General features: G+C 31.9%; 1 protein-coding gene across 1 annotated transcript in view; it reads right to left on the bottom strand.

The window, feature by feature from the left end:
- LOC134695280 (von Willebrand factor D and EGF domain-containing protein-like) overlaps nucleotides 1-24,605 on the bottom strand; it is a 63,378-nt gene that overhangs the window by 11,134 nt on the left and 27,639 nt on the right. The window contains exons 6-17 of the mRNA XM_063556500.1: nucleotides 23,618-23,750; nucleotides 21,681-21,889; nucleotides 21,076-21,149; nucleotides 20,406-20,469; nucleotides 19,120-19,317; nucleotides 18,614-18,792; nucleotides 17,403-18,031; nucleotides 15,171-15,496; nucleotides 10,664-10,798; nucleotides 8,493-8,591; nucleotides 5,770-5,884; nucleotides 459-721 (exon numbers count right to left, since the gene is read on the bottom strand). Coding sequence (XP_063412570.1) covers nucleotides 459-721; nucleotides 5,770-5,884; nucleotides 8,493-8,591; nucleotides 10,664-10,798; nucleotides 15,171-15,496; nucleotides 17,403-18,031; nucleotides 18,614-18,792; nucleotides 19,120-19,317; nucleotides 20,406-20,469; nucleotides 21,076-21,149; nucleotides 21,681-21,889; nucleotides 23,618-23,750 — 2,424 coding nt within the window. The remainder of the gene's footprint in view (nucleotides 1-458; nucleotides 722-5,769; nucleotides 5,885-8,492; nucleotides 8,592-10,663; nucleotides 10,799-15,170; nucleotides 15,497-17,402; nucleotides 18,032-18,613; nucleotides 18,793-19,119; nucleotides 19,318-20,405; nucleotides 20,470-21,075; nucleotides 21,150-21,680; nucleotides 21,890-23,617; nucleotides 23,751-24,605) is intronic.

The raw sequence follows: 24,605 nt of genomic DNA, 5'->3' as shown, positions 1-24,605 counted from the left end.
AGTTGAATTCCATTTTTGAGGACTTCCATTTTTGAGGACATCATACAGAATAATAATTATATAGTAAGGATCTATTCTGTGATTTTTTTGAATCCATAAAATATTAGATTGAAAATATTTTTTATTCATTATAATTCGTGGGAATATATTTTTTTTCATGGGTTTTGAGGCTAATGGAAAACCACAAAGTAAAAGTTTTGTGTATGCTTGTATGCAAACTATGGCAATTCCACAGAATGAAATATCCATGAATTTACTTTTTTTCTGAATCACTTTCATTTAAGGTTTAAGGGGTGTTATAATCTAGCCATTTTTAAAAGGGGGTAACTAGGAATAAAGAGGGGGTTCTAACTACATGTCCCCATTCAAATGCATTGATCCTCCAAAGAAAGGGGGTTTCACCCCTCCCACCCTGGATCTGCTACTGGAATTTCGATAAGAATCTTATGAAAACTTACTGTTAAAACAAATGTACTAGATGCCCCACAACTGTCTGTAACATTTATCACAAAATTATATCGTCCGTCCCTCTTGGTTGGCTCTGATAACTGGACATGCCATGTGAATTCTCCTGATGTACTGACCATAGCACCCTCGTCATTACTACCATAGTAGATATCCATGTTTTCTGGATCTCTGGCTGTTATATTAGTCTTTACTGTGTCTCCATTAATGACTGAAATAGTGGACCGGTCCTGTTCTAACCTTGGAGGAAAATTGTCTGAAAATATAATCAACAATAAAGGTAACCAAAAAAAAGCACTGTTTGTTTGTTTTTTGTTTTTGTGTGTGTTTATTGTTGTTGCTTTGCATGTAATGATTTTGAGTCATGGATGGCTACCTCCTATCCTTTGTTATTGTATTATAATTGTAAAAACTTCAATTAATGTTCTATGTTGTGTTATGTGTACTGTTAATTGTCTTTCAATATTTTTCTTTTTTGCCATGATGTTTTCATCATTGTGTTCGACTAATGAGTTTAAATGTATATTTTGCCTCCCTTTATCAACAACTTGATGTCCAGTCAATCTAGCATAAATTTTACCCTTACCTGAAAGTAATTGCAAAAGAAGATGTTTAAGTTTTAATCTTTAGCATTATACCCCAAATATACACAGAAAAAGTTCCATAAAATATTACTTGAGGAAGACTAAAAAAAATCACCATTTCAAATTCCAATGGAAATTTGAATTGAAAAGGGAGATAACTCATGCAAATAAGGCTGAAATACCAATAAATATTTATACAAAATTATAATTTTATCACTTCTATTCATCAGAATTAATTGATTCATGCTTTTTTTAGCTGTCAAACAAAGGTTTTTTCATATCTTTTATCAAGCTATAATCTAGATTTCCTAATTCATTAGTTGACCATTTATTTAATTTTTCAACATATCAAGGTAAAGAATCTCAAATTTGAAAAAAATAATTAAGCATGTATTCTTCTCTTTGAGGTTTAAAAGTTTCTTTAGACCAGTAAGATGCTGAAAAATATAATATACAGATATAAACAATACCAACTTTTTCATTATTTTTTCAAAATGGTCACAAAGTCACAAATTTGCAATTTCTTTAATGAGAAATGAGCAAAAATAATAAAACTACCAATAACACTTTGGTACATTTCAAGAGCAGAATATTATATAATTTAGGTAAATACAAACTTATAATCGGGCAATGATCAGATAAAGTGTAACATATGTGTGACATAACGTCCATCACATTTAATTTAATATATGACATTTTTAAATATATCAGAGGATACTTTACCATTTCAGAGTTGAGTTTTGTGATTATAAAGATAGTTCTTTGGTTCAATACCTGTAAAAAGATGTCCAAACATAGGCACAGCTTTTGTGACGGATGTTACATTGCCAAGTTTGATACCCTAATTTTCAATCAAAATAACATGGCAATCTATTTTAAATGCAATAAAATAATGAGTTATTACCTTCTTGTTCTCATTTCTAAAACTATGCAACGGTTAGTGAAAAGTTTGATATAAAATAGTGGGGGGAAAAAAGTAATGGCCGTCTCAAAAATATGAAGCATATTTTTTTAGTTTCCAATCCAGTTACTCGCAAATAAGTTCCTGAAGAATCAAAAATGTTTTAATGGTGTAATTGGTTGTAGTTGTAACCTTAAATATCATTGGTAAAAGGCTTCTTATTATAAATTCACAACTTAAGTGTGACGGAAGTTTTGTTTGACAGTTTGACATTTTGCAAGTCATGTGTCACATCCATGTGTGCAATTTGTCACGGACGTCACAATAAATAAGATGCATATTCTGTAAGTTTTCATACCAGTCTCTTACAACTGGACAACTGGTGGGTCAGAATAGTTAGAACAATATAGATGGTTGTAGATGTAACCTTAAGAATAAATCAAAAATGAATTATAATAATAAATTATTTGTTTAGTGTTACGGAGGTTTTGTTTTGACAGTTTGACATTTCTGTGCATGCATTTTGTTGAGAGATCTTCAAAAACTATTTTTAGCTATTTTCTCAAATTTTCCTAAGACTTTCTGTATGATAATTTTCCATATCACACTACCTCACAACTCAAGTGATATGGGTTTTTCTCAATCATCTAGAAATCAATAAACAAGTAGTAATATAATAGGGTCAAATATAACAGCTGTGCTTTACATTTGATGAATATAGCAATTAAATGACAGGACTTCATTTTTCTTTTACACAATTTCAAAGTTAGGGTCGAATAATTCCATTTCACGGGTACGATGGAGGAACACTGTTAAAAACACAAAAGATTGCTACTTGTGAATGTTCACCCATACCTGTCAACCTCTGAAAATGAAAAGTCAGGTCATGACCTGCATTGAGAAAAAAAATCTCAGGTCATAACGCGTACGACATTTTGCGGGCTCAATTGAAGAACAAAAATATGTTTACATATAATTTATATAGTCAATATGTATATGAAACAGTTAGAACATGTATACAAGTTTATTTCAGCCTATTGTTATATTCCATAGTAGCAGACTTGGCATTCTTTAAAAGAACTGCACTTGGTTTCAGTTCATAGCAATGCAAATGTGTATTCATTTTACAAGAAAGAAGAGCACACAGTGTATCCTTATTAAGATCAGCCCTAAACTCTGTAGCTATTTTCTCTACTAAAGAAAATGCCCTCTCACGGTCTGCATTGCTGTTTGGCAAAACCAGTAATGTTTTAGCAAGTTTTGACAAAACAAAAAATCTTGGCTTGTTAAGAAAAATGTCATGCAACTTGGACATTTCTCCCCAAAATGTACCAAATGCAATGTCAGTTTCAGGGGAAGTGCAAAGTGGAAGTTCATCTAATGGGGTCAACTGATAGTCACTGAACTCATCTTGTAGCTTGTTGAAAATATCGTTACGTAGCTCAGGTAAAGGGAAAACGGTAGTATTACATTTTCCCAGCATTAGGTTGGCCTTTTGTGTACCCAAGACAGGTGAAGGAAGTCAACTTATGAGCGCTGTGATTGGATGTAAGGGTACAATATATTTTTTATTTATCTATGAATAACTGCAGTTTGTATATTTACAATATAAATTTTAAAACCTATTGAAATATTTTCTAGAGAATTATTTGAAAAGGCTTCCAAATTTTCATAAATTTGGTGCAAAATGACGGTGGGCATGGATAACATAAAGCAGCTCCGTTGGAAATTCTCAGATCCGGACATCCTGGCATTTACATTTTTCAGGAGGTGATAAAATCCGGAATCCTCTAGATTTTTCATCTATTTGAAGGGGATAACTGATTATTTATATTGCCGATTATTTTTTAACCAGAGGTTATAGTATGTTAAAAATCAAAATGGAGATAGTATATAGTGTCTTTAACAGTATTAAAAGAGTAGAATTACTATATTCAACTGGTTTATGATATATATCAATTAAATTAATTTGCAACAAGTCTATGGAAAATCTAGAGGAATCTTATCCGCATCACCTATCAACATTGTTTACATAACAAAAATGCTAATCATTGATTGGTCAGTTACATGTTGTGATGTCACTGCAGATCTGAGAATTGGTCATGATACTATTTGGCTTCAATTTTTAGAATACAGTAATAAAGTACAAACACAACACATAACTGTTTTATCCAAGTTTTTATTATAAAAGCTGGTAAATTTAGAAAATGTTAGTATTGTCGACTATGGCAGAATAAATACTACCGTTTTCCCTAAACAGTCCTACATTTTGACTTTTGGTTACATTGAAAAAGACCGATAAAACCGAAGGTCATATTACTTCTAAATACCGGAAACAATTCCGGTCAGAAATCCGGGTGAAACGGGTAATGTTAGAAATTCCCGGGACCCGCCGGGTAAAGAAAAACTCCCGGGTGAGAGGTGAAAATAACGGGTGTCACCCGCAAAAAACGGGTGAGTTGACAGGTATGTTCACCGTTACATGGTAATTATCTTGGAGGTCAAGCAATAATGGTTGTTTATTTGGCAATTGTCAAGTAGTAATGGGCATCAGACAGTTTTCATGCTCTGATCAAAATATCTCATTCTGCCAAACAATTATTGCTAATAACGGTTTCGCTAGGAAAATCATATAAACGGACCATGTATCTATATGAAGCTTTCTCGTTCAAAGCACTTTTCAGCGATTCATGAATTCTAGGGCGCCCGTGACACTTGAAAAAGTTTATGACCGACACTAAACTTACCCGCCTCCAAAGTGGTTCCTTCCATTTTACACACATAGATCGATGACGTAGTTCTCATGCGTACCCAAACCATTGCTGAGCACATAGTTTGGTGAAGTAAATCATAGTAATAAGTAAATAAACACGGCTTGTACGGTAATTACTATTTTGACCGAAAAAGCTCTTACAGCTTTGAACACGCCGTCTTCTGAAATATATATTACTCATTGCTATCTCTTCTTATCAGTTTTCAAAGTTAACCCTTTTCACGATTCATGAAGTTTTAAAATGTAAATTGGGGCATAACAGTTAATTTTAAACGATGTTTTAAATTAGGGGATTTTTTGACCGACACCATAACGGACAAATGGTGATTTTTAAAGAGTTTTTTCTCTTTTAAGCTACATAAATAAGGCAAACTTATTAGTTTGAAGTGTTCATTGACACTTCATCTCTCAATATTAATAAAGCTGAATAATGTGAAAACAGACAAAGGGAATATGATTTTCCATTTTCTGAAGGGCCCACAAAATGTCACAAAATGGCAGACAAAAAACGTTGACATTTCAGCATAAAACATCATAAAAAGATGAACTAAAAATGGCTTATGATTGAAGTTATTTATTATATATATACACAATATACACCACAGTTTATTTATTTCTGAGTCTTATTTACACACAATAAAAAAAATAACCATGAAAAATGTTCGGGCGTTACTTTTTACACTTTATCTGATCCTTGCCCAATCCCATCAAAGTATCATACTTTACACAAATTTCAAGAAAATCAACCAAAAACTGACCCAAAATAGACTAATTTTTGCAAGTTACCTCCTCTTCTAATGATAATTTCCTTAATGCAGATTTTGAGTTTTCCAAAATTTAGATTTTATGGAACTTTTTTCTGTGTATATTAAGGGCTTAATGCTATAGATTAGAACTAAATAATTTTCTGTTGCAGTTAGTTTGAGGTTAAATCTTAGTTTGACCGGACTTCTGGATGCTAAGCAACCAACAATCAATCAATCAACAAACGGATCAATTTTTGCTTTAAAATTGTTACTCAATAATGTCTAAATGTCTGACTCTACCTGTTCTAGAAGACCATGTGTTTTTACTGTTACTTGTCAGGCACTGTAGACAGACATTCCTTGGACTGGTATCTTTATCTCTGTAACATCTTCTGTCAATGAAACAGGTACCAGTCTACAATAATAAATTTATTACATTTCTATTTTCATTCAATAGAACAAAACGAAGATAATAATAATGACCAAAAGAAATGAATAAAAATAATGAACAGCCTGTAATTTAGTGGTTGTCATTGGTTTATGTGTTACATATTTGTTATTCGTTCATTTTTTTACATAAATAAGGCCGTTAGTTTTCTCGTTTGAATTGTTTTACATTGTTTAATCGGGACCTTTTATAGCTGACTATATGCAGTATGGGCTTTGCTTTGTTAAAGGCCGTACGGTGACCTATAATTGTTAATGTTTGTGTCATTTTGGTCTTTTGTGGATAGTTGTCTCATTTGCAATCATAACACATCTTCTTTTCTATACTTACAGCTTATTTCCTAATGCATGTAGAACAAGACTTTGGTTAATTTGCTTGCTTTGCTTGTAAATTGAACTACTGTAATTGGGATCATGTCCAATCAAATTTAAATATAATATACAGGTTTATCTATGCCTATATATATATATATATATATTGTTCCAAGATGGCAATTAAATTACAAACCTTGATAACAGGTTTAAGCAAACAAAGCAAGGAAACCAAACAAAGTTTTACTCTACAAGCATTTGGAAAAAAACTTTAAAACAATTGCATTTATTTACTTTCTAGAACATTTGTTATATACAATTACTTTCCTACTTTCAATATCCTTGACAGTGTTAACACCTAATTAATGGTACTTTACAAAACTTACATGTCAGATAGGAGTTGTTTCCCTTGAATTAAACTTTTTTGTTACAATGTTCTTTTTTGAGTGTTCATGTCTAATCTGAACAAATGTCAATATATTGTCCTTATCTGTTCAATAATACTTAAGAAATATGTGACAGAGATATCTGTTGGACAGACAGACTGATGGACATACAAACTAATGGACAGACAATGTAAATGCATTGATCTTAATTTGAAGTAAACAAAAAACTAATTTAACGTTATCAAACTGGGAATGTCAGCACTCAGTTTTGTGCCTCACCAAGATATCAGTTTCTCAGTTTGATAGATTACATAATTTGCCTTCTACCGTATAGCGTGTTATTTTCACAGATGTAAAATTTCGCAATTTTTATTGAATAAGGTATATTAGAAATATTTTGGCAGCTCATATTTTGGTGTCTCATAATTTGGCGGATTCAAAACTTTTATCAATACCTTTGCATATGCATTTTTAAATTGGCAGAATTTATTTTGGCAGTTTTGATATTTGCAGGAAACTAAGCGAAAATTTACACCCTCGGAAATAACACACAATACAGTAACTTATCTAATTCAGAAATTATTGTGTGCATTTATTATTGCCATTTTGTCATTTTAGACTTAAATGCGATTTTAATTTTACGATTTTGAGAAAAATCCTCTTAACCCTTAGACTGCTGCATTGATTTTTATTGTACTTTTGTGTAATGCTGAGTAAAATTTTAATCACTGATGAAATAAACATGTTCACTTACAATTGCTGTATCTTTGTAAATATTGAATATTCATCAATAAAAGTTATTTAAAAAAGTATTGTTAGATTCTGTATTTTATTTTTGTGTGAATCTCTGGTAATTTTTTACCTGTACAGGTGCAAATAGAGGTAAACAAAGGTAAACTTATTTTTTCATGTTTTATTAACGAATCCATCAATGTAAAAGTATCCATGACTTCAGAATTGAACCAATATAGTTAAAAATCTCTTTTAAGAAGTTCCATTGTGATTATTAAAAAATAAAAGTTTCTTTTCAGACCAACGGCCTTTTTTATGCAAATATTTTCTGGTATTATCCTCCAACTTTCACTGCGCCGACTTTTACTTCCATGTACAAATATATATATACGACAAGTTCATTGTTAAAGCTTTCATCAATATATAATCTTGACAAACTTAAAGTTCGGGTCTATTGATGTCAGTCAATATTGATTCACATTTGAAAGGCGAAATGATTACTATGGCAAACCCTGTTTCATGTCATCCATTTTGAACAAGGTCTGGGAATCTCCGTAATTCTCGCTTTAAAAGTCTCCTATTTGCAGTTTTGATAGAATATTTCTATTTCTGTCTATTATATCTTCAGTTCTCGTCCAAATCCTTTTAATAGGCCGCCGCTGTTAAATCGTTATCAATGAAATACTTCTGAACGTGTTGGCCATTTCTCCAAATAATGTCCTCCATTTTGTCACTTTTTTCATCAAAAATTTTCACTTTCGGTTTTATCACTTATACCTGATTAAAAGTCGAGAGACACTCAAAAGAATGTAGATTTTTAACCAATCAGAATCCATACAAGTCGAAACTGCCGCAATCTCAGGAATATTGACTCCGTCCATTCCATGGTAACTGTGTAAAAAAACGAGTTCGGAAAACGACTATAGTCGCTAGTAGCAGAAGCGGACTGTCTTATCGGAACGACAATAGTCGTGAGTAGCAGTCTAAGGGTTAAATTCATATAAAATATTTCAAAATGCAAGTTTAAATTATTGCATTTACAACTCAGTCACATTTTTTGCAATAATTAAAACCTTGCATTAATTTCTGAATTTACAGTATATGTGTAGAAAGATTATACTAGTATTTCTGTAAAACACTACTCACTCTCAGCGTACAGCCTCCGTAGATATCACACATCTGACAAAGACTGTCAAGAACAGCAACTATCTGTGTCCTCAAAACCATTTTGTCACCTTTTGGTATCTAAAAATAAAAAATATAAAACATCAAATATGCAGCTGTTTATATGTAGTTTTGAACAGGAAAATATAGTTGGGTTATCTCCCTTTTTACTGTATACAAATTTTTGAATTTTTTGAAATACTAAGGCTTTTCTACCTCAGGCATAGATTACCTTAGGGGTTCGTGTTGTTTATTCTTTAGTTTTCTATGTTGTGTCATGTGAACTATTGTTTTTCTGTTTGTCTTTTTCATTTTTAGCCATGGCGTTGTCAGTTTGTTTTGGATTTATGAGTTTGACTGTCCCTTTAGTATCTTTCGTCCCTCTTTTAGCTGTATTTGGCAATACTTTTAGGAATTTTGGTCCTCAATGCTCTTCAACTTCGTACTTTATTTGGCCTTTCTAACTTTTTTGGATTCAAGCGTCACTGATGAGTCTTTTGTAGACGAAACGGGCGTCTGGCGTATACTAAATTTAGTCCTTGTATCTATGATGAGTTTATTTACAATAATTTTAACCCTTGAAGCAAAGTGAAGTTTTTCAGTTTTGTTGAGCTATGATGCCAATTCAGAATTTTTTTGTTATATTTTTTTTAATGTGAATAATGTCACTGGTTCAGTATCACAATAAAATTAGAACTAGCATTCTACTATCTGATTCATATATTTCTGAAATCTCAATAAATAACTAGCATTTCTTCTCACTCTAAACAAATCACAATATTAATCTCTGAATTTAATGGATTCTGATAAAATCTGACATGATGTAAGATACAGCTTTGATAACAACACTTTAATTTCTTTTATCATATATTTAGTACAAAATACAGCTATTTTGTATATCTAATAAAGGTTCTTTTTTCCAGTCTGTATCACCTACCCTGTATCTCATACCCCGTATCGCATGGCTAAACCCGTATCGCATACCCCGTATCGCATGGTAAAACCCGTATCGCATACCTTTTTTTTTTTTTTTTTTTTTTAAACTAAAGTCAGTTTTTTAGGGTTTTCTTTGCTTAAGATTTTTTTTTCTAAAAATAGGTAATTTTTTGGAATGACGTCATTGTTTGGTATGTAACGTCACGTACATCAAGTTTTCATATTGTATGTGACGTCACGAACATCAAGTTTTTACAACATATTTTTTGGCACACTCAATGCAAATATAAAAAATACAAAACACTTAAATATATACAATAATAAACAAAATATTTTCAAAACAACAGATTGTAAGGTAACCTAGGTGCTTCGTATAAATAATTGAGCAGTTATTTTAAAGCTTTGAAACAAGACAAAAGCAGAACTGAAGGTAACCCAGTGCTATGGATCAGAAAACAGTTCATATACTTTAATACTCTTCTGTTTAAATATATGATAAAGCGTATAATACATGACAAAATCCGTATCACATGCCGTATCACCCTCGACCAATATCATCCCTCGGGCCTAAAGGCCCTCGGGCTGATATTGATGTCTCGGGATGATACGACATATAATACGGATTTTGCCATGTATTATTCTCTATAAATTAGTTTAATTTTGGATGTAATTACTCTTCTGATTAGCTGCAATTTTTTTGTCTATCAGCTCAGACATAATTTTGTCATGTGACTGTGATGTCATCCATGTTTTTCATGGAATACACCTTAAACATGGAATTAAAAATTAAAAATATAATGCACACTTTTAAATTACCTGCTTATTCAGTGGTGTGCAAAAAAAATTGATTTTATTTCTCCATAGACAGAAACAAGAATGTGTCCAAAGTACACGGATGCCCACTCGCATTATCATTTTTATGTTCAATGGACTGTGAAATTGGGTAAAAAATCTAATTTGGCACTAAATTTAGAAAGATCATACCATAGGAAACATGTGTACTAAGTTTCAAGTTGATGGTCTTCAACTTCCTCACTATCTACCTTGACCAAAAACTTTAACCTGAAGCTGGACAGATGGACAAACAGATGGACTTACAAACAGACGAAAAAACAGACAGACGCACAGACCAGAAAACATAACGCCCCTCTACTATCTTAGGTGGGGCATAAAATATTACAGACATTCCTTAATTCTTCAAGTAATTATATTTTTACCTGAACTTTATACACATTGACAAAGTCATCACCTCTGGTAACCATTGGTAACATACATTCTACCGTTGTACTGTCTACATAGCGAAGTAAAGTTGTATAAACATCACCAACTGGTTCCCAGCCATATTGTGTGAACTGGAATATTAAAAGATCATATATAATTCAATCTTATATTGTATCAGTATTTTATTATATAAAACATTTTAAAATGCATACAATTTATAGTAACATGAAAAAATTGCAATAATTCTGCAGTCAACTATCAACAACAGTGAAACCTGTTTAAACCGAACCTCTTTCGGAATAAAGATTGTGTTCGGTTTTCGCAGGTAGGTTAATGCTGTTCGAGAGTAAATCGGCTATTTATTCATATAAAAATCAATGAAATTTGAAATTATTTAGATTTTTTGTCTAGAAACTTCCATACCCAGAACTTATTTATATCATCCCTAATATCATCCAAAGTTTCAATTTATGGTGTCTCAGAACCCCCCACCTGGTTGCCATGGAAACGGGCACCGTTCAAAGATGGCGTGCGAACGTCCAACTTCAAGAGCCTGGCGCACCCCATAGAACTAGACAAATGATTAAAAATAAAGTTGTATTTGTTTGACAAATATGTTATCTTTAACGTAACAGCTGTTTCATTCTTCAAATGTGCCCTTTTATAATAGAAAATAACAGAAGTGACATACAATTCAACCGTGGCCACACCAAAAGTCAACTATTTTGCCAATTTTAGAAATGTTGTAATCATTTTAAAAACAAGAAACAGCAATCTCCGTATTCGTGAGCTTTCCAAGAATAAATATGCCAAGTTTTAAAGAGATTAATAAATGTTAACGGGGTGTGCCAATGCGATCTTTATAGATGAATGATATTCAAGTCCTTACTCGGCGACATTTAAACACTGTACTGATTCAGATCATGACAGATGGATTATTCCCCTTTTCGGTGTGAAAATGCCGGGAAAGAAATAATCGACATTTCGATAGTTTCTGACTAGAGATTAACACATTAAAGATGTAAAATAATGTTGTTGTTTTCACATTTTCATACTTGAGTTGTTCATGAATCTTTAAAGAATCACCATGCATACGAAGAGAAAAAAAGGGGGATACTCTGACGTTATACTTTGTAAGGGTTTTCGTAACCATATGTTCATTTCTAACTACACATACATATACGTGTGCCGATTGCAATTTGCAAAATAATTATCTTGCTTACTTCCTGAAATTTTAATATCATAGGGTCTTTACGGCTTTTTAGATTACCAAGGTTTAGCATAGTGAAATAACGTGATGACGAACGACAAAACAGTATTTCTAAAACAAAATGATTCTCAAGATAGTGAAAACACTTTAACAAGCACAACTGCATGGTAGTATGAAGCCCCTTGAAGGCTTCTATCAAACTCATGTTTTACGAGAAATATTTATCTGCTCAGCCCTGTTAAAGTTTTTTCAATGTTTTTTGTTTTTTATTTAAAAACATTTTTAATTTATTCACTGAATTATAAGGATCAGTTAATTTCACATCACATGTGTGAATGGGTCTTATTTAAAACTATATCAGCTATAAGAAATAATTTCTAGAGCTATGTTCATTTTTAGAACATGCATCACTCATTCATTGCAGTTTTTCCAGTACAAAACAGTAAATTAAAAAAAAACATTAAAAAAAGAAATTTCCTTGAGATGAAACTATTTGTTTATTCAATAAAGTTTTATGCATGTATGAGTATTATCTGCCTATTACATACAAGTATGACTATTGACATTTCAAAGGTTTCAAAGTCAAAGAAACTTATAATTTTTCATTCATTTCAAAAAGTTTTCTCAAAATTAAAACAAAAAGCATTGCATGTCACATTGAATTAAAACTGATAATTCTGATATAACAATGCACACAATATATACTTCCTTGTAGGTTTCCATGATCCATAATAAATGTAGACATATATCATTCTGCTGGTTTTCATATGATAATGCAGTACTAGATAATTCCTTATTCCTTTAATTGTGTTTTTTTTTTATTTCACATGCATCATGCAAAGAATATTCCTATATATTCATGTAAAATGTTGTGAATTACAATATATATATATATATATACCAGTAAGTACATGCAGGTACCACATATGATGTTTGAATTATAATTATCACTTAGTTCACAGTTTTATGTATATATCCAAAATTATCTTAACTACTGCACATGAGGCATAATGATATGAATATTTCCTTTTGTGTGTTGATCCTTCAAGAAAGAAGTGCACAGTCATTTCCTCTGATGTAAAACCTTTATTTCTCTGTTTTCAATGTTCAAGTGTCAGTTTTAAAAGTAATAAAATCCTTCCTTTTAGTGTCATACTGAAAACTGCTGCATTCCAAAGTTACATGTGACATGGCATGGGGTTTTTATAATCAGCACTGTTATATTTTTGTTATATGTCATCAAGATTTTATCTTAAAAACATTGATTTCACTTTCTTTTCATGTATATATATCTAAAGCTATCCTCATACATGGTTACAAAATGTCTAGCAATTTCCTTGTATATCTTCATATTAAAGACAGAAGTGGTCACTCTTTTTCTTTGATTACTTTTTTCAAATTTCAGTTAGGCTATCATAGTTTTAAAAAACTAACTTGTATGACACCATTCCCTCCAAGTAATCTTCATGCATGTACTGAAAAAAATATGTAAACCATTAATGGCATTTAAAAGTTATTGGTATTCATGTTATGATACAAATAGAAAACTTCAGTCAAAATTGTCACATTTGTATATTCCTTAATTATTTTTGAATTAAAAGTAAACTGTAAACTTGACACAAAGTTTAATTGATGAATTGTCTGTAAAAGTACAATAAAGTTTATAAATACAACTTTCTATAACTGATATATAATTTACCCATCACATTGCTTTGCCAATTTGTTTTTAATAATCAATATGACTTTAATAATCAATATGGGGTGGGTGTGACATAATACGCCAGATAACTTAATTATATTCACCTAAACTGAGGGTCTGGGTGGTGTTTACAGAATAGATACACCAATCATGTAATAATCCCTTAAGCAAAAAGGCTGAGAAATTAAAGATTAAGAAAAGACTGATAATAAAAGAAAATTATGGTGTGTTAAAATACAAAGAATAGAGAATACTGGGCAAAATAGATAAAGATTAATATAGAAAATGGTATGATATAAAATATAGAACTGAAGGACCCTAGGAATCATACATTATAATATAATTGATACTTACATTTAATTGTGTATAGACCTCATAATTGATGTTATAGAAACTACACTCTTTATGCATTAACTGTCAACTTATGTGTGCCAGTTGTAAATCAATCTGCAAAAGAAGTTACAATAATTACTGAAAGGTTTCAATTAATACTCAATTGTAAACACATCAGGTTGTAAAATAAAATACACAAAATTAAGATTGATCTGTTGATGTAAATTGTTTTATAAGTGTGTTAAATTTGACAAGATCTACACAAACACACAAATACTATGTAAAGGCATAGGTGAAAGGTGGCGGGCCTCAGCCGGCATGTTGATCGGGCATTTTAACAAATTCTACTCCTTCGATACGTTGCATGGTTGAACATGGGTCCCAAATTTAAACATTTGACCCTCATTAATTGTCCCTGGTCAGTCTGCAAAATGTGGACGTGAATATTATATTTGTATAGTCAATAGTCAATAAAGACAGATTGGATTGTTCATAAGCAAGTAATTAAGATAGTGTAAACGTGAAAAATTATTTTAAGGAAGTTTCAACAGACTGACCACATCATGTTGACAGCGAAACGTGTAAATAACCACATTTTTTAAGTAAACATGCAGCTTTCTCTTCAGACTACATTCATAATCGTGAATGAAATGGATATCCAAGATCCTCGACAGATAGCTTAAATAATTTAAAACTAACGTACCTCAAAATATAAGCAACCCACATCTATATTAACGTGTTGTTGTCGAACTGAAGACACTGACTTCTATCATAACAAGGTGCCCGATCAGCTGTTGGTGACAAGCTAAAATCTGACGTCGACGAAACGTTCTAGCCAATCACGTGTCGTATAGTTGGGAAAATGACGTCAGATTTAGATTGCGATGCAAACACCGAAAATTATTGCTATTTTTTTTATAAACTGCATTAACCTGCCTGCGTTGGCTGATGTTTGGTTTTATCAGGTTCACAGCATACAATATGATATGACGGTGCTTTAGAAAATGTTTGGTTTATACAGGTTTTCGGTTTACCTAACCAGGATTCGGTTTAGCCAGGTTTCACAGTATCTTTATTTTCATCTTTTTTTAACAAAAATCTGTACAAACCTATATTGAAGAAAAATTTGACAACAGATAATTAAGTCTCAATTTAAAATTATATTTGATAATATCTCAAAACACTTCAACAAGATATGAACTTACAAACACCAATCTCAATCATGTTCAAATGGAACTTTATCACATCCAATTAAAAATACCTGCATGAGCGTCACATTACATTTTGTTACAAATTCACCAGACCGTAACAAATCAACATGAGCTGTACTACAATGTGAAGATCTAGTGTCACAGGTAACCATGGAGACAGGAACTTCAGTTGTTGTTGTCATTTTTGTTGTTGATGCAGCTGCTGTTGTTGTTGTAGTGGTTGTTGATTGAGTTGTTGTCATGATTACAGTAGGTGGAGCTGTTGTTGTCGTGGTTACAGTTGTTGTTGCTAAAGTTGTGCTTGTTGTTGTAGTTGTTGGGGTCGTTGTGCTGGAGGTCGTTGGCATGGTAGTAGAACTTGTGGTTGTTGTGACCTCTGCGGTAGAAATTTTCACAACAAAATATTATTTAGTAATGGCGAGTGATAAAATTGAGGATGGAAATAGGGAATGTGTCAAAGAGACAACAACCCAACCATAAAGCAGACAACAGTTAAAGGCCAACAATGGATCTTCATTGCAGCAAGAAACTCCTGCACTTGGAGGTTCTTCAGCTGTTGAGGTTATTTCCATCTTATGAGTTTCAATGTCTCTTTTGTTACTGTAAATTCAGAAATTATTGCGAGGTTTTTATTATTGCGAATAATGTGACTGAGTTGTAAACGCAATAATTAAAACTCGCATTTTGTAATATTTTAACTGAATTAAGCATGAATTTTTCTCAAAATCGTAAAAATTAAAATCGCATTCAAGTGTAAAATGACAAAATCGCAATAATAAATGCACGCAATAATTTCTGAATTTACAGTATCCCAATCTTTTTAATAAGTTAGATAATATAATCATCATATGTTCTATCAAGAAAAATTAAAATATATGTGGAACTGAAGAAAGGACTTCTTAAATCCTCATCACAGCCAAGACAAAATCTTTGAGTAAATTTGTTATTATAAAAATTGTAATTGCTGTTACTATTTGCTTACCTAGCTCAGAAACATGTTACTATTAAGGCAGATGCAATTTGAGACAGTAAAAGTTAGTTTTACATGCAAATCTTAAAATATAATTCAGGTATCATAAACTTTTGAACTACACAATTATTTATTTTCAATACTTGATGCTCAATTTAAAAGATGAATAAATATTAAAATGGACAATTTACTTTTTTTTACTTGAAGCTATTTATCAAAATCTAAAAGATAACCCTTATGAAACTGAATTGTTTGCCGCAAACTTGCAGCAGACTTGCTGCAAACTTCTGGCAAACATTGCTGCCAGCTTGCGGCCAGTTTGTAGAAACATCAAGGTTTGCCGTAAGATTGCCAGAAAGTTTAAAATAATACAGAATGTTTGCCGCAAAATTGCAGAAAACTTTGACCATTCAATATGTTTGCCGCAAAATTGCAGAAAACTTTGACCATGCTATATGTTTGCCAGAACATTGCAGGAATTACACAATATTGAATGGGCATGCCTAGTTGGCACTTCCTGGATGCTAAAAATTTGAAATTGTGGCTTGGTCATGTTAGTTGTGTTTGGAAATGCATTTCACATATAAGAGATCAAGGAGGCATTTTGGTTCAGTAATATGGGATAATCAGTATGTAATTGTGTAAGTACAAATGATTCATAGACCTGCATGTTTTAATAAAATAATTAATGTTATCATCATACATAATTAAGTATAAAGCAACTATATATACATGTATGTGTGATTGAAAAATTTAAGCTATTATAAGTTTGAATTTGTAACTGATGTACTGCACCATCATGATCATCATGATCATGTTTATTAAGATTAAGTTAAATTCTGTAATGCAATTATTACCTAGCTTTAAAGTCTAAATACACATTTGAGATTTTACTTTTTTCATTTTTTGATACAGGTATATTATGTCATTTGAGAATGACTCCTGCCACTTTTCAAAACTCATATGCATATGAATGTCTTTCCTTAAATCTCACAAGTTTGCAAATATTCTTTCAAAGACTGTTTGTATAAAGACAGGAATTGACTTTTTAAAAATGTTGCTGTGTAATTTGAAAGAGATAAATTGAATGTGTCTACCCACATGACATTGGTATATGTGTAGTTCCTGCAAGTTTGCAACTAACAATTGCCGTAAGTTTGCGGCAAATCTTATTTGCATAATTATGTTTGCCGCAAGCTTGCAGCAAATTTCATTTGCATGGTAAAATGGTTGAGGCAAGTTTGCAGCAAACGTTTGCTGCAATGTTTGCCGCAGGGCTTATTTTTCGGTAAGGGAAATAAATAAAAATTACCTGCTTTGGTTAGACATTCTATACCCGAGAATCCTTGGTAACACAAACATCCATTTTCTACACAAATGCCATTTCCATAGCAACCTTCAGGACAAAGAATTGCTTGGCGGATGTCCTCAATATTCACATCAGCAAGTTCACCCAAATCAGTTGAATTCGTTCTTTTATTCAATTGAGTTTCACATAAATTTTCTAACAGACGTAAAACCTCAGGCATCCATGTTGAATTTTGATAGGAGGTTGCCAAGGCAACACAGATATTCATCACTGTATCAATATCAATTCTAATTTTATTTAAGCAAGTTTTGGCAATCCCTGACGTCATAAACATATTTTTACAACTGTCATTTGCAAGCTGCCCATCCTTAACAGGCTGTTTAGTTTCAATTTCTTCATCATCAAAATCTCCTTCAAACATGTAATCTGGTATTTGATTGGTTCCTTGAGTTTTGTTTATCCAATAGAATGTGGTCTCTTTCAGATAAAATAAAAATTGTGGTTTTGCAGCAGATGATTTTGGACAGGAAGTCTCATATGAAGACATCGAACAATCACATTCTGGCATCTGAGGGGTCAAGTTCATCAATAAGAGTTCATAATTCGCAAACAAACTAAGACCTGGAAGTAACCTTAAAGAAAAAGATAAGAACTTCTGTTGTTTCTACTGTAAAAACCATTCATACTACATGTATTATCAATTCTGTCATAATGCATAACTGCAGCAATGCTTGTAATACAGAAATGCCACAAATACAAATTTTCAATTGTTTTGTTTGATCTCAGGTAAGCCTTGAGAACCCATGAGCTCCTCAATATAGACCAACCAGGCCCGTAGCCAGGAATTTTCAAAGGGGGGTTCGTTTGACTCACAAACTCGACTTTAACAGTCACAATTCGAACAGAACATTGACTTTAACAGTGCTTATTTGTTTTCAAGGGGGGGTTCGTCCGAACCCCCTGGCTACGGGTATGCCAACATACATTTAATGCAAATATAAAGGTGATTTGATTAAAGCTAGATATGAGCTATACAAATATCCAAAATATCTGACATTGGATTGCAGACAGAGCCATTTTTTTTCTGCAGTATAGGCTCAATACTATCTTTTCTGTAAACCCCTTCTAGACCCTCATACATGTATATAACATATTAGGAATGGCAGACGTACAAGGATGGCAACTCCTTATATGGATCTGACTCTGTAACTTACCTCCAATCAACAAGAGGCTGACTTGTCTGTACATCGTTACTATGGTACCATGTATTATTACCAATCGTACCACACAACCCATCCATCCTGTCTGTAAAATATCCTGACGACTGTACGGTCAAGGTCATACTTTGGTGTCGAAGGTCAATTCGTACCTGAGCTTTATTGTCCAAAACAATCTGAAGAGTAAAAGTTGCTAAAGATACTATTTTGATAAATAAGATTTTCATTTCAAACATTTTACTATAAAATTTAAGTCCTACAAGTCTATATTTTGCAAAACATCCTGAATGTTTATTTCAGTAAACTTGTTTTTGGTCTTTTGGCTGTTTTATAAGATTTCTAAACATTTTCATTGATTGCTTGATAGATTTTTGGTGTTGTATGCCGATTTAAAAGCATTATTGGCTTTATTGGTGTTGTCAAGTTACATTGTTGGAGGAAGAATGCGATCCCAGAAAGCCACTGACTGTCAAGATTTTTTTTAATCTGATTCATATACTTACATATATCAATTTCCCATGTCGTCCTTCAAATATCTTCATATTAGCCCTCATGGCAGGGCGATATTGTATAAATATATCCCCTTCCTTATTAGTTGACCTACACCTGTCAATGATCAGTCTCGTCTCCTTGTAATAAATGGCAGCACCACAAACACAAAGTAAATTTTCATCAGGACAGTTGGTCACTCTTATCTGGATCTGTTATTAAAACAAGAAGATATATATAAATATCAAAAAGAAGATGTGGTATGATTGCCAATGAGACAACTCTCCACAAGAGACCAAATGACACAGAAATTAACAACTATAGGTCACTGTACAGCCTTTAACAATGAGCAAAGCAAAACTGCATACTCAGCTATCTACATTTTGTAACAAGACATTTACTGTAAATTCAGAAATTATTGCGTTCATTTATTATTGCAATTTTGGTTATTCTAGACTAAAATGGGATTTTAATATTTGCAATATTGAGAAAGTTATCTTGTTTAATTCACATAAAAAAAATCAAAATGCAAATTTTAATTATTGCTATTATAACCGTGATGCATTTTTCCCAATAATAAAAACATTGCAATAATTTCTGACTATACGGAATGTCATTTTTAAAAAGTTTTATTTACACAAGAAGCTGTTAAAGAAGCAAACATATACTTGCCCAGATTAACTTGAATGTGTGAAATGCATATGCAGTCATTGGACAAAAGTGAGTTCCCACTCGATAAAAATATAAAAAAACAAGAATGTGTCCCAAGTACACATATGTCCCGCTCTCACTATCATTTTCTATGTTTAGTGGACCGTAAAATTGGTGTAGAAACTCTTATTTGGCATTAAAATTAGAAAGATCATATCATGGGGAACATGTGTACTAAGTTTCAAGTTGAATTGAAAACTACCTTGACCAAAAACTTAAACCTGAAGCGAAAGGACGCACTGACGCACAGACGGACGAACGGAGGCACAGACCAGAAAACATAATGCCCTTCTACAATCGTGGGTGGGGCATAAAAATTCACAAGGGCCATAATGCAAAACTAAACTTCTAACTGTGTATTGCTACCTAACATCTATAAATTGGTTCATTCTTTTCAACTGTCAATTTTATGATCAAAGTCTGCATATACAACAATAGTTAATTTAATTAAATACAATATTAAATGTTTAAATTCATAGTTTACCTAAACCAAGAGAATTGGTATTCCTCAAAAATGATGAATCCACAGTTTATGTTTATTTTTAACATAAAACATGTAACTAACACAATGAACACTACACAATTTTACCTCAAACTCATTATTTCTGCTCTTCAGAAGGATATATGTTCCTCTTCTAGATAATTTAGACATACTGTAAATATAAAGAAAGATCAAAATAATATAATACAAATTGTAGCCCCTTCTATTACATTTCAAATTTATAAAAACATTCAAATCATGAATATGCATTTAATTTGCACTGGACATTTGAAAATATTCTAATGGTTTACTTTTAGAAATTGTCACTTTGATGGAGAGTTATCTCATTGGCACTCATACCACATAGTACCAGGTACTCATACTCATACTCATCATAGATACCAGGAATAAAAATTTTATTTACGCCAGTCGCGCATTTCGTCTTTTTGTTTTTATATTTGTTTACCTCAACTATTGTATCTGTAATTATATTGTATATTTCTATGTTAACTTGTATTAAGTATTTTAGAGAATAAAATATCTATCTATCTATCTGTCAACAAAATTTTAAAAGACTCATCAGTGAGGCTCAAATCCAAAAAAGTTAAAAAGGCCCAATAAAGTACGAAGTTGAATAGCATAAAAATGATGTATAAAAAAATATTTGAGATTATGACCAGTTTATTTATTTTCTTTTTTAGCATTGGTGTTGTCAGTTTATTTTTGATTTATGAGTTTTGACTGTCCCTCTGGTATCTTTCGTCCCTCTTTTACTTACTTGTTCTGGAATGACAAAATAAATACACCAGCTGTCATGTAACAGGAAGCTGATGGCAGATCTATCACTTTTATCTACAAATAAAAACAGCAACCGTACAATTATTCAGCAATCCTTCCATTCGTGAAGAAGCAACAAAAATCGTAAAAGTGACGCCACCCAAATTCTACCTAGGTCTGAGCATTGTGATTAAAATTCATAACATTAAGTTGAGGTAAACTTTCTTTTGAGAAGGGAAACAAATTTTGGATGTACATACTGTCCTACAGACAAACAAGGGGCATACAAATTATCAAACTGATAAAAATTGCTTAGGCCACATTTGAAAATATTTTGGTTTGTCCAAACCTGACCTTAAAGAAGAGACAGTGGCTGGGTTTGTTTAACCCATTTTTTTTTCTCAAGCAAAACGATAATGAAAGATTCAGATGTGATTTAGTTTTTATGCTCATCTGATTAAGGAAAAACTTTTCTCTATGGGACATAATTGATCTTGAGTATTTTCTGGATAGGTAGCTAGGGTAAGGGCAAACAAATGACTTGTATTCTTTATTACTGCCTAATTCAAAGGTTAAATTGCCTCAAAAACTATGACATTAATTTACCTTTGCTTGTACAGTGTCTTGATTCCACATGACCTGTTCATCCACATACAGGTAGCCAGAAATATGAATGTCCTTGACATTTAAAGTGTAAAGGTTAGAGGTCATTGCAACCTTGACCTGTTGTGAGATGCATCCAATACCTTGACATCTGTCATTAGGTCGGAACTCTAGGAGACAACGGGATAGTAAAACATTGGACAGAGTGTTTTCTGGAATTAAAAACATAATAGTAACAGATTTATTGTCCCAGACCTGGAACTTTTTGAAGTAAAAAATGCAAAAATATAACAATATGATAAGTTGTCTATAGATACTGGTGGTTGAGGCCTTTTTATTCCTTTGCTTTTTGTGTTTTTTTTTTTTGTGTTGTGAATGTACTGATTCTGTGTCATGGATGGATATGTCGCCTTATCCTTTGTTTTTTCTATTATACTAAAATACTTGTAATTCAAAATATATATTTATGTGCAGTTTGTGTATGAGTTTTAAAATATGTGATTTATTCTACTGTGTTTTCACAATAGTTGTAATCCGGTTTTGGCAGGCAGTACATAAAGAAAGTTTGCTTAAGATTTAATTATCGAATAAAATTGAGAATGGAAATGGGGAATGTGTCAAAGCGACAACAACCTGACCATAGAGCAGACAACAGCAGAAGTTTGTTGAACGTATACATATTGAAGTATAATTTTCATAAAGAATTCTGTTTTTTTTTTAATGTTTTGAAGTTGCATGTAAAGAGTAATAAAATTGAGTATGGAAATGGGGAATGTGTCAAAGAGACAACAACCGACCATAGAAAAAACAACAGCAGAAGGTCACCAACAGGTCTTCAATGTAGCGAGAAATTCCCGCACCAGAAGGTGTCCTTCAACTGGCCCCTAAACAAATATATACTAGTTCAGTGATAATGAACACCATACTAATTCCCAAATTGTACACAAGAAACTAAAATTAAAATAATACAAGACTAACAAAAGCCAGAGGCTCCTAACTTGGGACAGGCGCAAAAATGTGGCGGGGTGAAACATGTTTATGAGATCTCAACCCTCCTCCTATACCTCTAGCTAATGTAGACATATATTAATGTAAATTATTATGATTATAATGGACAAAAGAGATCCTAACCTCTTGGATATTTGACTGTTAACACCATGTCTAATAGACAAAAGAGATCCTAACCTCTTGGATATTTGACTGTTAACACCATGTCTAATAGACAAAAGAGGTCCTAACCTTTTGGATATTTGACTGTTAACACCATGTCTAATTGACAAAATAGTTCCTAACCTTTTGGATATTTGACTGTTAACACCATGTCTAATAGACAAAAGAGATCCTAACCTCTTGGATATTTGACTGTTAACACCATGTCTAATAGACAAAAGAGATCCTAACCTCTTGGATATTTGACTGTTAACACCATGTCTAATTGACAAAATAGTTCCTAACTTTTTGGATATTGGGTGTTAACACCATGTCTAATTGACAAAATAGTTCCTAACCTTTTGGATATTTGACTGTTAACACCATGTCTAATAGACAAAAGAGATCCTAACCTCTTGGATATTTGACTGTTAACACCATGTCTAATAGACAAAAGAGGTCCTAACCTTTTGGATATTTGACTGTTAACACCATGTCAAATTGACAAAATAGTTCCTAACCTTTTGGATATTTGACTGTTAACACCATGTCTAATAGACAAAAGAGATCCTAACCTCTTGGATATTTGACTGTTAACACCATGTCTAATTGACAAAAGAGATCCTAACCTCTTGGATATTTGACTGTTAACACCATGTCTAATTGACAAAATAGTTCCTAACCTTTTGGATATTTGACTGTTAACACCATGTCTAATTGACAAAATAGTTCCTAACCTTTTGGATATTTGACTGTTAACACCGTGTCTAATTGACAAAATAGTTCCTAACCTTTTGGATATTTGACTGTTAACACCATGTCTAGTTTACACCTCTCTGTTTCACATGTTAATGGTACTGTGGACACAAACGTTAACGTCTCTGGTTGTCCATTCTCTTGTAAAACTATATTGGTCTCCATCACCTGTTAATATATATAGAAAAAAGTCTATAAAATCAATTGTCAGATTTACTAAAAAAAAATCTTTGGGGGGCAGATTAGGCCATTTAAAAAAGGGGGTGGGGGTTCCTTAACTCAGGAAAAAGGGGGGTTCAACGGTCAACCATAATTTGATGTTTCTATAAAAAATAATTGGAAAATTTAGGTTAAACATGCATGGTTACTTAAAATATTAAGTATATGTATATACAGAGGAAAAAAAGAGGTAAAAATTTGATAGGTTAAACTTCAGTACTGGTCGTTTTCTTATATGCAATGAAATGTTATGAGAAATTTTGTCTATATTACTTAGACAGGATAAAACTTAAGTTATTTTTTTTATTTGAAACAAAGATTACTGTTAATTTAGAAATTATTGATATGTTATATGAATATTGCAAAATAAGTGACAAAGTTATATTAGCAATAATTTAAACTTGCATTTTGATTTTTTTTACATGAATTAAACAGGAATTTTTACATTATCACAAATTTAAAATTAAAATCCCATTTTAATCTAAAATGATAAAATCACAATAATAAATGCTTGCAATAATTTCTGAATTTACAGTAATCAAATTCTGCACAATTTTTTGAAAAGTGCAAATTTAACATAAACAAATAGGAGAAAATCAATGATGGTTTTACATCTAAAATCAATACTTTTGGTTTTTATTATATATACCATGTCCACTTTTGATTTCTTTATATAAATTCATAAAAACTATAGCTGCTATCTGAATAATGTCAAAATTTTAAAATGATTTTTTTTTTTACATATGATAAACAAAAACACTTGCTGATCTCACAATGACTTCACTACAGAACAATATATAAATA

The sequence above is a fragment of the Mytilus trossulus genome, chromosome 13 (assembly GCF_036588685.1).
Source record: "Mytilus trossulus isolate FHL-02 chromosome 13, PNRI_Mtr1.1.1.hap1, whole genome shotgun sequence".
NCBI lineage: Eukaryota > Metazoa > Mollusca > Bivalvia > Mytilida > Mytilidae > Mytilus > Mytilus trossulus.
The sequence above is the reverse complement of the archived record's forward strand: the minus strand, read 5'-3'. Positions and strand labels throughout refer to the sequence as shown.